This window comes from Argentina silus (genome assembly GCF_951799395.1).
Source record: "Argentina silus genome assembly, chromosome: 4".
Classification (NCBI taxonomy): domain Eukaryota; kingdom Metazoa; phylum Chordata; class Actinopteri; order Argentiniformes; family Argentinidae; genus Argentina; species Argentina silus.
In genome coordinates, this window is record NC_139658.1 from 4,254,174 (window position 1) to 4,266,451 (window position 12,278).

Sequence of the window (12,278 nt, forward strand, 5' to 3'; positions counted from 1 at the left end):
GCACACTTGGCACGTTTCACTGTCGCCTGGTCCGGTTACAGTGTTTGTGTTAAGCATAAAGAAACATCATTTAAAGGGCCCAATGCATCTGTTGTTGACAGAGAACCTTTTAAGAGATGATTTCCTTCCTGCAAGCATGATATGATGCACCAAGGAGTCGACATCGTTCTAATGTCTGGTTTCATGTGTAAAGCTGGATTTTGTGGTGTTGGACAGATTTGATATGAAATGCCCTGCCAGGTTTAGAAATATGGTAAACATTGAGATCAACATGTCTTTGAACGTTTTCATTAGGCACTTGCACGATGTTTACCACAGATACAGTGGCACCATTCAAACGGAAGACAAAGGATACATTCAAACATGGGCCTTACCTTTGCATGATACTTCTGTTCGTAAGTTCATCACCTACACCTACATCCATTAAACAAACAAACATTCCAAGTGGCTGGGACTACTACAATACCATGTCACTGCGTTCAACAGGATAACTACTTGCTGTGTTGAGCACTTTGGTACCGTGAGGTATTTGCCACAGCTATAACCCTCTCCCAACCTATACGGTAGGGAGATACAGTATGATGAGCGACAGCCTTTTTGGTGCTATCCCTAGCTCTTGACCGCTGTCTAGTTAGTGCACATATTTCATCCCCTTGAAGTAGAGACATTCGTACAGCATGAAGTGGATGACATTGTGTATTTTCTGTGAAAATTAGTCTGCTCTCTGTTCCTGGCTACTGTACTAGATGCTACAGAGAATGAGAGCTAGCCAACACTTGGATGACTTATGGTTAATATGAGCATTAGGCCAGAAAGCTAAGCCCTGCTAATCCTAGCAGCTAGAGACCACTGAGGATCAGAGAGAGGGTGAGAGAAGGGGGGGCAGAGAAGGGAGGGGGAGGGGAGATATGGGTAAGAAAAAGCATGTGTGAGAGAGAGAGACAGAGAGAGAGAAAGGGGTGGAAAAGAGAGGTAGGAGAGAGAGCGTGTGAAAGAGAAAGCGTGAGAGTGTGAGAGAGTGAGAGAGTGAGAGAGGACAGGGAGAGAAGGCGCAGGTTATAGAGAGGGAGGGGGAGAGCAGGAAAGAGAGCAAAAACATTAGATAGAGTGAGAGAGGCAGAGTGGGAGGGAGTGAATGAGGGAAGGAGAGAGGCAGAGTGGGAGGAGGTGACAGAGAGAGGGAGGGAGGGGAGGGGGGGGCGGGGCAGTGGAATGCCCAGGGGTGGTCATGTGACTGTTTACCCAAGCCTGGGCAAGGAGGCATGTTTAAAGGAGTGCTGCAGCAGCCCTGCCTCTGACCGGCCTCTACAGACAGGCATGTAGGCTTCCAGAGACACGACACACACACACAGACACCAGGATACACACACACAGAAAGAGAGAGAAACAGAGAGATGGCACAGAGGGTGACCCATAGCCTCTACCCCCCTGGCCAGCCTGGAAGGCCCAGGGATGTGATGGTGAAGTCAGGTAAGACCCAGAGCCAAGCAGGCACAATTCTGATACACCGCAGGAGAGGGACAGGGCTGGGAGAAAGGCAACAGTGGGACCTCACTGATTTAACCAGACAGAATATATCTAAAGGGGTACTTTGCATGTGATGCTGTAGATATTTAATATTGCTTAAGCAGCAGGGAGAAGTCGTGTGTTGTTGGTTTATGGCACAGGGAGATGTGTGTTTTAACACTACAGAAAGGGTCCTGACAAGCCTGATGTTGGCTGTGATACAGTATTATATGGCTGTACCTGAGAATCAGTTAAACAGGAAAAATAGCTGAGGACAGCTGTGACTAATGCATTGGCACAACAGCAAATTGTAATGTTCAAATGTTGAATAAAGCTGTCCTGTCTGGGATGGACAAACTAAGGAGTCACCAGGCTCGTGAGACATGGAGCACTTCAAGTTCTCTTAATTAGTGTGATGGTGCCTGAGCAACACTTACATAATCACTTGCTGCCTAATCTTCTAAGTTGAGGGATTTGATTTATTCTAAGAAAACATCATCCTCACCTTTATGACTTTTGCATACTGCGATATAATCAAGATGGTCATTCAAATAGGCTTAAGTTGCATTACCTTGTATGTTTGTACTCTTGAAAGAGTGATTTAGGTACTCTGGTTAGTACAATGTCAGGAGACCTGCACAGGACTCCCTCGGTGCACTTTAAACTGATCTGTCATCATAAATGGCTCTAATTGTTTGAGATATTCACATTTTGCAGTTTGTGTGTCTCCACTGGTGTTATTTCAATGGGTTATTTATCTAAGTAGAAAAACACCGGGTTTACCCTCTTTGGCCCAGTTGTAATCAAATCAAATAAACTGTGCTGCCGGCCAGTCATGTTTGAACAGTTATCAGAGGGGTTGTATGTCAGGGTGATTGCCCTGAGTGAGTACAGCAACAGTTACTGACTCTACTTGAACAAACACACCATGTACTGGAGGTACATGACTCAATCAATATGGCTGTTCTGTCTTCATCATTGGTTTATCAGCAGGGACACATAGAAGTGTATTAATGATAGGGTAATGTAATTAGTTTCAATTCATCACTATTGTTAGAATTCAAGGCAGCATGTACCTGATTTTCCTACACACTTTTGATTGGAAATGTCCGTTTTGTGTGATTCTGATTCTGGTTAGTGCACGTGTTTCCATGATGTGGATGTGTGTACACTATTTCCACAAACCTTTCAAAGTAAATATAGGAGCTTTCTGTTATTTAAATACATGATTTACATCATTCTGATAACGTGTCTAGTTAGGGGTCTTTCAACAGTGTCCTCTTTGGCTGCAGCTATCAGTTAGACCCGCTTCCCTTTTTGAATGATAATGACTTGATGGAGGCTAAACCTGAATTTCATGGTGTGCCTTCGGTCTGTATTCACAGTGTATTCTGGGAAAAAGAACTCCCCCGCCCTGCCCCATGGGAGACTGGGAGTTCTGGACATCCTAGGGCCTAAACTGATGTTGCCAAGGCGACAACCAGTGTTCTGTTTGTATACAACCCGAGAACTCTTTCAGTCTCTGATTTCTTCCCCCCAAGGTGCATAGCGTCATAAAACGAGACAGGAATGAATCATTTGCTTCCACAAAAAGCATTTTCATTCACTGCCTACTGTACATCATTGGGGCCGTACACGTAACTGTGACACTTTAGGGAATACTGTGCTTTGATGGACTTTTTGTGTTTTTGTGTATGTCATTGAAAACGCTACAAGTAAACATGAAATAATTCCCATGCCACATTCATAATCCAAACATTTCCTTTGGTTTCATTCCAATAGCTGCTTACACCATTCACTTTCATTTGCAATACAGAGCATTTCAAAGAGCATAAAAATAACAAAAGTATTGTTATCGTGAAACAGTTAGCTATGATATAATGGCAGTGTAATATAATATCATATATCTCTAGCTACTGTGCTGGGAAGTAGCCCGAGTGCCAGACACACCAGCAAAAATATGATTTTCCTTGCTCATTCAGAGATCACTCCACATGTAACTGGATGATACCTACTTATCTACTGCACAGGGACACTCACTGTGAGTTCATTGAGCCATTGGCTAGCATTTCTAGATATGAAATCAATACAACCACATGATAGAATCAGTCGCTTTTGGGTCATTCTACCGTGTTTCTGTCTCCTACTATGTGACACTATGCAGGTCAGTCCTGATCTCTTGAGGCCTTGTCTGTTATTATGAAGCTTAAGCAAACATTCCAAACAGAGGATTCTGGACAGAACTTGCATAACGAATTATGCAATTTGCCACACTTTGTTTGTTACTGATGGTCAAAATGTATGGGTGTGTGGGTGTGACACACACACACACACACACACACACACACACACACACACACACACACACACAAAATGTACATGCATGTACTTAGCATTCATGATCACAAGCTTGTCAAGTCACAGTCCACCCAAAGGGAGTTCATTCCTCCCACAGCTTGAAGGACTACAAACAGAGATCCAGCAGAGAGCTGCAGTAAGCTGCTTTAGACACCACTACCTCCATTTACCTCCCAGGCCCACTTTAGAAGGCATCTGTGATTACAGTGAGCCAGTATCGCTGGAACAGGCAGCACTCATGAAAAAGCAATGACTCTGAGCCTTTCTCACTCTCTGTCTGTCTGTCTGTCTCTCTCTTGTTATTACTTTCTCCCTCCTCATTCGGTCTATCTCTCTAATACCTTCTGTGTCCCTCTTTTTCTGTATTGCTCTTTCTTTCTATTATTTTCACACTCTCTCTCTCTCTCTCTCTCTCTATCTCTCTCTCGATGAATTGCTTGCCCTCCCTGTTCCGCTTCTCTTTCACAGATGAAAATCGGTGCACTCATCTTTCTGCTGAGCTATGGGCACATACAGTACTGTTCAGTGATTAATCATGCCCTGGTAATCCTCTCTCAAATGAGACAGACTGGGTCGCGTGGTTTGGCTGCTGTTGCTCCTTTGGAATCCCTGTACTTCTCAGACACAGAAACTGAGCACAGGTTTCAAAAAGACATTCCTAGTTAGCAATGAATCGTGAGCACTTGTTTCTCAGAGACAGGTGCCCTTACCAAGGTAAAAAAAAAAAAAAAAAAAAACGCCACTGGTCGTTAGGAGTTAATAAAGCACCACAAAGTAGGTTTCGACAGTGAGTAAGACATAGAACCATGGTCTGACGAATACTAACTGGATTGAATCAACTTTATATACAATGACAAGGCAATATTTAGCACTATAACATACCACACAGTATGATTAGTTGAATTAGATGAGTCATTCTGCCGGTGTTACCATTAGCATCCATAATCATCTCCTGTTCTCCCTAACTCCCTGTAGGCCATCACCAACATCCTCTCACTGGCTCTGATTGGGAAGTGGTGAGACAAGACAAGCACAGCTCATTTCATTTTTCTGAAATATTAAGTAGCGGAGATGGCTCTGGTTGCACTTGAGACAGGGAGGCATTGTTCTGGCTGTGGCCTGCTTGCGTATGACACCTGATCTCTCTCTCTCTCTCTCTCTCTCTCTCTCTCTCTCTCTCTCTCTCTCCCCTCCTCTCTCTCTCTCTCTCTCTCTCTAGAATCAATCTGGGAAGGATCAGGTGCAGCCTCTAAATCTGTCTGTTCTGTATGGGGACAATTAGACGTTCATAGGAAGAATGTGCAGTATTAAACTATTGTATGTCCACATTATATGTAGAAATAATTGATTGATCACACAGTTCTTAACAATGGAACCTCTACTAATTCTATTTAGAATGTTATAGGGAGTGGCAGAGCCATAGAACCCCATTCGTGCCACAACTCATACAGTAGTGAAGGGTGATAACCTTTAGATAGTGGCTAATGATTGACTCAGTGAACTTGACATTCTCAATGGGGGTTCCTTCACATGTCTGGTTTACACTAAGCAGAGAGGGTGTAACCTAGCATGTCAGCATCCCATGCTATAGGCCAAGTAGAGAGAGAGGGAAAAGGGGGGGAATTTCCTTTGACTCTAAAGGACACAAACAGAGCCAAGTGCCTAGCAGATCACCTGACCAAATGTGTGCAAATTAGCAGGAATGTTTCCCCCTTCTCTCCTGTGTATCCAGGGGTGGTTGCCCCAAGATGGGACTGAAAATGGTATAACGCCTCTTACTGTATGGACACCTTACTGCTGCAGCCTCAATTGCTAATAATTGATTTTGCCCGTTTCCTTCTCTGGTGTCTTCTGTAGTTTGAATGAAATAAAGAAACTCAGCTCTTTCTCTCCTCTCCTCTCCTCTCCTCTCCTCTCCTCTCCTCTCCTCTCCTCTTCCTCTCCTCTCCTCTCCTCTCCTCTCCTCTCCCACTCTTCCCTCTCTCTCTCTCTCTCTCTCTTTTTCTTTCTCTCTCCACCTTTCTCTCCTCCAGCGTCGGCCTATGCAGACCTGCAGTGGGAGCAGCAGCGGAGGCAGGATGGGAGCCACAGAGACCCTCAGGACTATCCTCAGAGGGACCCGCCCCCCATGGCCAGCTACGTTCCTCAGCCGGACTACCTGGAGGCGGACGATGATCTCATCAAACCCAAAAAGCTGCTTAATCCAGTGAAAGCCTCCAGAAGCCACCAGGAGCTCCATCGTGAGCTGCTCATGAGCCAGAAACGGTACAACAAACTCCTCCATCCAATGAGGGCTACATTAACTAATTGCTGAGGCTGTGTGTGTGTGTGTGTGTGTGTGTGTGTGTGTGTGTGTGTGTGTGTGTGTGTGTGTGTGCACGTGAGATCCTGGATTTAAAGTGATTCCTGTATGTGCCCCGAGATGAGGGGGATTTTAATCCATGGAAAAATTCATGAAACATATACATTAGTCACGAAAGGTCAGTTGACCCCTGAGCATGACACTGTCTTATGTAATTATATAAGATATAAATTGTATATCGACAAACCACTGACTGAGTATTATGTAGGATGATGAGGAATCAACTGAGGGCATTTCATTAGGTTAAGGAGGGGAAGTTGACATTTTGACATACTGTACTGTAGTGATTGGATCAAAATGTGGTAGTGTGGTAAAATCCCTCCTTCTCCTTCTACAATTCTTCTGAGCAGTCATACCAACAGTGCCCCTCCAAAAAGCCCCACTCAGTGGGTTCCTTACTAAGCAATAAGCTCAGAAAATATATTGCTACATAGAACACTTAAAAGGTCCACAAATAAACAGCTCCTACAAAACAACTATCCATACTTACAGGTAAACACACTGTCTGAAGCAGCAGAGGTATACAGCAACATTCAATATACCAGCGTTGGTTACAGTATGGGGGATGAAGGGGGAAAACTCCCCTTGGTATTTAAAAGGTCTCCAATAGGAATTATGAATGGACTACAGGGAATAAGCTCTGTTTGGAACTTGGGATGAACATGCCACAGCATTCAGCGAAAAATGTGCAAATTCATCACAAGTCCAGCTGTGGTCGGGATACTGCTGGGGTGAACTACATAGCCTGGCCCAACAAGAATGGTTCTGTGGATGTGGTTCTGTTCTCCACTAATGCTCAGACATAGCTCAAAAAGTCAATGATAGTGAACATGTTTTAAGTTCTAGTTCATCTATGAAAATTGTGATCAGAGCAACACATTAAAATCTGTAGCAAATTTGCACATGAATGCAAAGCCAAATTATAACATTTTTGTTGTTGTTGTTGTTGTTGTTGTTGTTGTTTAAGTTATCACAAAACATAGTAAACTAGTACAATCATAACCTCATCCCCAAGATATTATGCACAGCGCATATAAGCCTGGAATAACAATGACTCAAACCTGGCTTCCGTGGGAGTGAACTTATCACCTACCACTGAGAGGCTATGAATCAAAAACGTGTGATGTGCGAGCACTGGTGAGAAGTGCAGTGGGGAATGATTGACACAAACTAAAGCCAATGGCTATGTGTCTGGAATTTTTTCCCAAAGTCTGTATTGGGTCAAATTTGACGCGTTGTTCCACCAGACCTTCCAAGCATATTGGGCCGGAAATGTCTGGGAATGAGATTAGTACAATTCATAACAAGTGCCATACTGTAGATGCTGTGCAAACATAGTCTCTTTCCTCTTTCCAAACATCAACAACCCTTAAATTAGCAGGCTGATTACGTGCCAATTGTTGCTAGGTAACAGTCCAGGCTAATACTGGCCCGTATCGCTGAGTTGTTGGGAACTGGGCAAATCCCCCAGACTTGAAGAAAAACAGTCTCTGAAAGACGAAAAGTACTATTCAATCAAAACCTGTAACCGAGTTCTCAGGTAAAGACAAAAATAATGTGTTGTTCTTATGCAACTGATTTTCTCCTTGTTTCACATGTATATGATGTTTTTATGGATTATACTGTATATTTTTTAAGTGGATGAAGGCTGCCACCTTTGGTTACTAGTCAATATTGAATTGGACACGCATATTTTTGGGGTAATTTCCAATGCTTCTCTATAGGTAATTTCTTGATGTATTTATTTTTGTGTATTATATCTGGGAATATATCCCAGATATATTATATCTCTAAATTGACCCCCAACCATACAGTACAGTACAGTGTACTACGTAATTATCTGTGTGCTATACCTAACCTGTGCCTGCACTTGATTACATTAAAAGAGACTTGTTCTCTATCTTGTTGGTGAGCTAACCATTTAGACGCTTGATTACCTCTAATAATGGAGGACAGACAGACAAATATGTCTTAGCTCACTAGCCTTGTAATCTAGTATAGTGTAAAGCAGATCTAATAGGGGCATACATGTCTCGACAGCAGCCTCTCCTTGTAACATGACCCTTATTGAATATGTCCACCTCCCAGTATCGATCTGACAGAGAGAGAACGAAATAGTACACTAGAACCTGGGGAGTTCTCAGTTTGCAACAAGAAAAACATATAGCTACAGCAGAAAAAATATAAAAAGAAAGAAATGTAGTACAAAAGGCAGAAGATGTTGAAATGATGCACATTCAATAACAGGGAACAAGGCTATGTAAGGTCATTGTTTATTAAGCTTTCCCCTGGTGTATCACGGGGCAGTGTTCATCTTGAATAAACAAGGCACCAGAGAAGCCACAGTGATGGGTGTGCAAGAATTAGGTACTCAGCGGGAACAGTCTCCTGAGTGTTTTGGGTCTCTCTCTTTCTCTTTCCTCCAATTGCTGTCACTCTCTATCTCTTTTCAGATAAGGTCTGAGAAATGTCAGAGAAATCTAAGAGGAAAGAGGGTAACAAAACCTGAACAAAAACTAGATCGAAAAAAACATGACTTGGTTCAGATGTCGTTCAGGTTCACAATGCTCTGTGGTTGAAATGGAAACAGGAGCCTATCTCTGGATTTCTTTAAGTGAAAGGGTATGAGAAGGGTCTGTGGTCCCAAGGTCTCTCATGAACATGGACAACAATGACCAGAAAGTAATATCGTAGGCGCAGATGAAGCCTTTTCACAACGCTATTCTTATCTCTGCTGTAGTTACTGAGAGACCCTGTGTATGGATTGCTAAGGAAGTGGATATAAGCTGTATTATATGTGTGGTAGTCATTACCTGCAGTAAGTTATACACTTTAAAATATAAACTGAAACTAGCTATTGTACTGTCCTCCAGCAGTGTGTGTGTGTGTGTGTGTGTGTGTGTGTGTGTGCGTGCGTTTGTGTGTGTGTGTGTGTGTGTGTGTGTGTGTGTGTGTGTGTGTGTGTGTGTGTGTGTGTGTGTGCGTTTGTGTGTGTGTGTGTGTGTGTGTGTGTGTGTGTGTGTGTGTGTGTGTGTGTGTGTGTGTGTGTGTGTGTGCGTGCGTGCGTGTGAATGTGGTCGTGTATGTGAAGGTGTTGCTTTTGACCGGAGAATCTCTAATTACCTCCATGTTTGTTTGTTGTCTCTCTCTGGGCGTGTGTGACGGATATAGACTAAATGAACCAAAACACTAATCACATCTCCCACAGCCCTCCCTCTCTCTCCCACCTCATAAAAAGCTGCGAGTACACCTCACAAAGAAAGGAGTAGAGCTCTCGTTGAATTTAATTAACAGCCACCTAGAGAGGTGAGACGAAAGAGAGAGAGAGGGTGGGGAGTGTGAGGGGGAGTGTGAGGGGGAGGGGGGGTTGTTGGCTTTGCATGTTCGCTGTCCTATCCGATTAGTAGCAACTGCCACTGTACAGTTGCTAATGTTAGATATACAGAACATGTATTTTAGATGAATAACACATATAGCCCTTTAAGAGCCGATAGGAAGTGATCACAAAACTCAATCTCTCTTCACTATCCAGAACGATGACTTTCTTCTCTCCTGGTGGAACAAAACACACTTGTCTGACAAAGCAAGAGGCTTCAGCAGTGTGTTTCCAGTTGGCATATCTAATCAGAAAAGAGGCTTTATACAATTAGATTGATGTCTGTTACTCTGTTAATCAAAACATTGAGACTGTATTAATTTATTAAATGTTTCAGGTTATTGTGCGACAGGGCGTAAATCATAATTCCAATGAACATGACGAGAGTGCCCTCTGCAGGAAAGATAAAAACATTGAAGTTAAGTTAAAAAAAAGCTTGTGCCTCAAATAAATGCAGATTTTCCAACCTACTGTTTGCTGTACGAGTCTGTCCACTATCTCTCCCTCTCCCCAGTTTCTCTCAGTTACATTATGTTGTGGATAGCTTACTATAGCTCATACTGTATGTCATATCTGTTTCTCTCTGTCTCAGGGGTAATAATAATGTTGAGTCGAAGCCGGAGCTGCAACGTGTGTTGGAGGCCAGGAAGAGAGAGCAGAAGATCAAGCAGAGGAAGGAGGAAGACCAGGCCAGGAAAAAGATCTCCCCTCTGGAGCAGGAGCTCCTCAAGAGGCACAAGAAACTGGAAGAGGTATGAGACACAGAAGCCCATGTGTACAGCATAATCCATATCTTCAGTCAGTTTATGGAAGTTGTTTTAACATTGATCTGAACATGCAAAACTGCCAGTAACTGACTGTATTTGGCCAACAAGCTTCATGTTTTGTCAAACTATGTCAATGAACTTCATTCAATTCCAGAGTGTATTTGATTTGGAAATGAGGGAATTCTATCTTTGCAGAATATGTCTAGCCCATAGTCATAGTTTAGATCACCAGCTGGTGGGTTTTAACATGGTGGTACTATTGTACTAATGACATCTATGTTGTCCTCTATTTCAGTTGGAGAAGGAGCAGGAGAAACAGGAGGAGGAGACAGAGAGAGCCCCAGAGTTTGTCAAGGTCAAGGATAACTTGAGACGGACGTCCTTTCACAGCAAAGGAGAGAAAGAGGTGTAGAGACACACTAGCCCGAGATCACTGACGAGTTGGATTCTGCTGGAGTGTGCACACGTGTGTGTACACTATGAGTGGACACAGTACCGCTGTAAGAGACAGTTGTTGTGCTGTTCTGACTGCACAATTCAAGACAACGGCCCGGGACTTCCTCCTGCTACAAGGACTGTAACCCGGCAGGCCACAATACAATGCCATCACTATCACACTCAGAGAAGAGAGACAGGGACAGAGAATCCACATTGATCCTGTATAGGTTAAGTGATATCTCTATTAACTTACTCAGATGAGAGTGAGCATGGAAGACAGAGAGGAGGGGGCAGCAATTTACTCAATCTGAGCTGATGCATTTTCAACAGTGAGACAGGACACGATATCTCAAATTCTATGATAGAATTTACACTTCAGCATTGGATGAGTGTGTGTGTCCCTGTGTGTGTGTGTGTGTGTGTGTGTGTGTGTGTGTGTGTGTGTGTGTGTGTGTCTCTGTGTGTGTGTGTGTGTGTGTGTGTGTGTGTGTGTGTGTGTGTGTGTGTGTGTGTGTGTGCGTGTGTGTGTGTGCGCGCACACGATTGCGTGCATGCATGCATGCATGTGCGAGAGAGAGAGAGAGAAAGAGAGCATTTGTGTTGAGATTAAATCTCCTGTCTAACAGGCACAGGGCCAAAGTGGCAGTGAAGGGAAGGAGAACCAGCTAGTGAACTGTGTCTTATCTCTCTGTTAGAGGTGGTGTTACTATGAGTTCTGAGGCTCAAACACTTTCTGGTTGTTAGGTTCTTCCCCTATGCTGCTTGTTGTACTGTACACTTCTTTAGTGTGGAGGCAAATCCTTCATGCATTACAGGAGCCAATGTGAAAAGGTGTGTGTTACTGTATGCATTTTCTAATCAGTCAGTATTATAAATGTCTGTTAAGAAATTATTCCTTTAATAGTACAGTAGATATAGAACATCATGCTGAAAGGACTAGGTAAACCAGAAATCAGTAAAGATACAAAACCAAGGTTAATGCTTTTGTGTGTGTCACAAAGTAAATAATTTGATGTCATTCTTGTCCATCTGAAGCTTTTCAGTTTTGTCTCTCTGATAAACAAGTAACTTACTTATTAGAGATTGAATATTAACACAATCATTTGTCGGAAATACTACACGTACGTAAAACAATGATATTAGCCTCTTCTCTGGGCACATTTAGGAGTTGACTGTACTCCTCTAATGCCATTCAAGGTCAAGTGTCTCAGAGTGAAATCTTTCAGTGAGAAAGCTCCTATCTCTAACAGTGCCTTCTTGATATGAGCTACATACCATCACAATAAAAAGGTTATACCAAGGAAAATATAATCATAAAGTTGTATAGATATCATATCTTTATCCATCAATTAAAGTAGCTCAAGTAGGCCTGGGAATTCCCAGTGTGGTTGTGTTTACAGGTTTGAGAGACAGACACAGAGAACTACAATACAGCTAATATATTCACACTTACACTGTATATCACTATTTT

At 43.0% G+C, this 12,278-nt stretch overlaps 1 protein-coding gene across 1 annotated transcript; it reads left to right on the plus strand.

Moving 5' to 3' along the window:
• The first annotated feature begins 1,389 nt into the window (after positions 1-1,389).
• LOC310803225 (protein FAM107B) lies at positions 1,390-11,199 on the plus strand. Its single transcript, XM_083667923.1, has 4 exons — positions 1,390-1,470; positions 5,898-6,129; positions 10,195-10,354; positions 10,665-11,199. Exons 1-4 carry the CDS (start codon positions 1,395-1,397, stop codon positions 10,779-10,781), a joined length of 585 nt encoding a protein of 194 aa, XP_083524049.1. The 5' UTR covers positions 1,390-1,394; the 3' UTR covers positions 10,782-11,199.
• Positions 11,200-12,278: the final 1,079 nt, after the last annotated feature.

What these genes read in the sequence shown, in the direction of transcription:
- LOC310803225 (XM_083667923.1), top strand. Translation starts at nt 1,395, where the DNA reads ATGGCACAGAGGGTGACCCATAGCCTCTACCCCCCTGGCCAGCCTGGA. An exon ending in GGATGTGATGGTGAAGTCAG is followed by an intron (nt 1,471 to 5,897) that starts GTAAGACCCAGA and finishes TCTCTCCTCCAG; the next exon opens with CGTCGGCCTATGCAGACCTG. An exon ending in CTGCTCATGAGCCAGAAACG is followed by an intron (nt 6,130 to 10,194) that starts GTACAACAAACT and finishes TCTCTGTCTCAG; the next exon opens with GGGTAATAATAATGTTGAGT.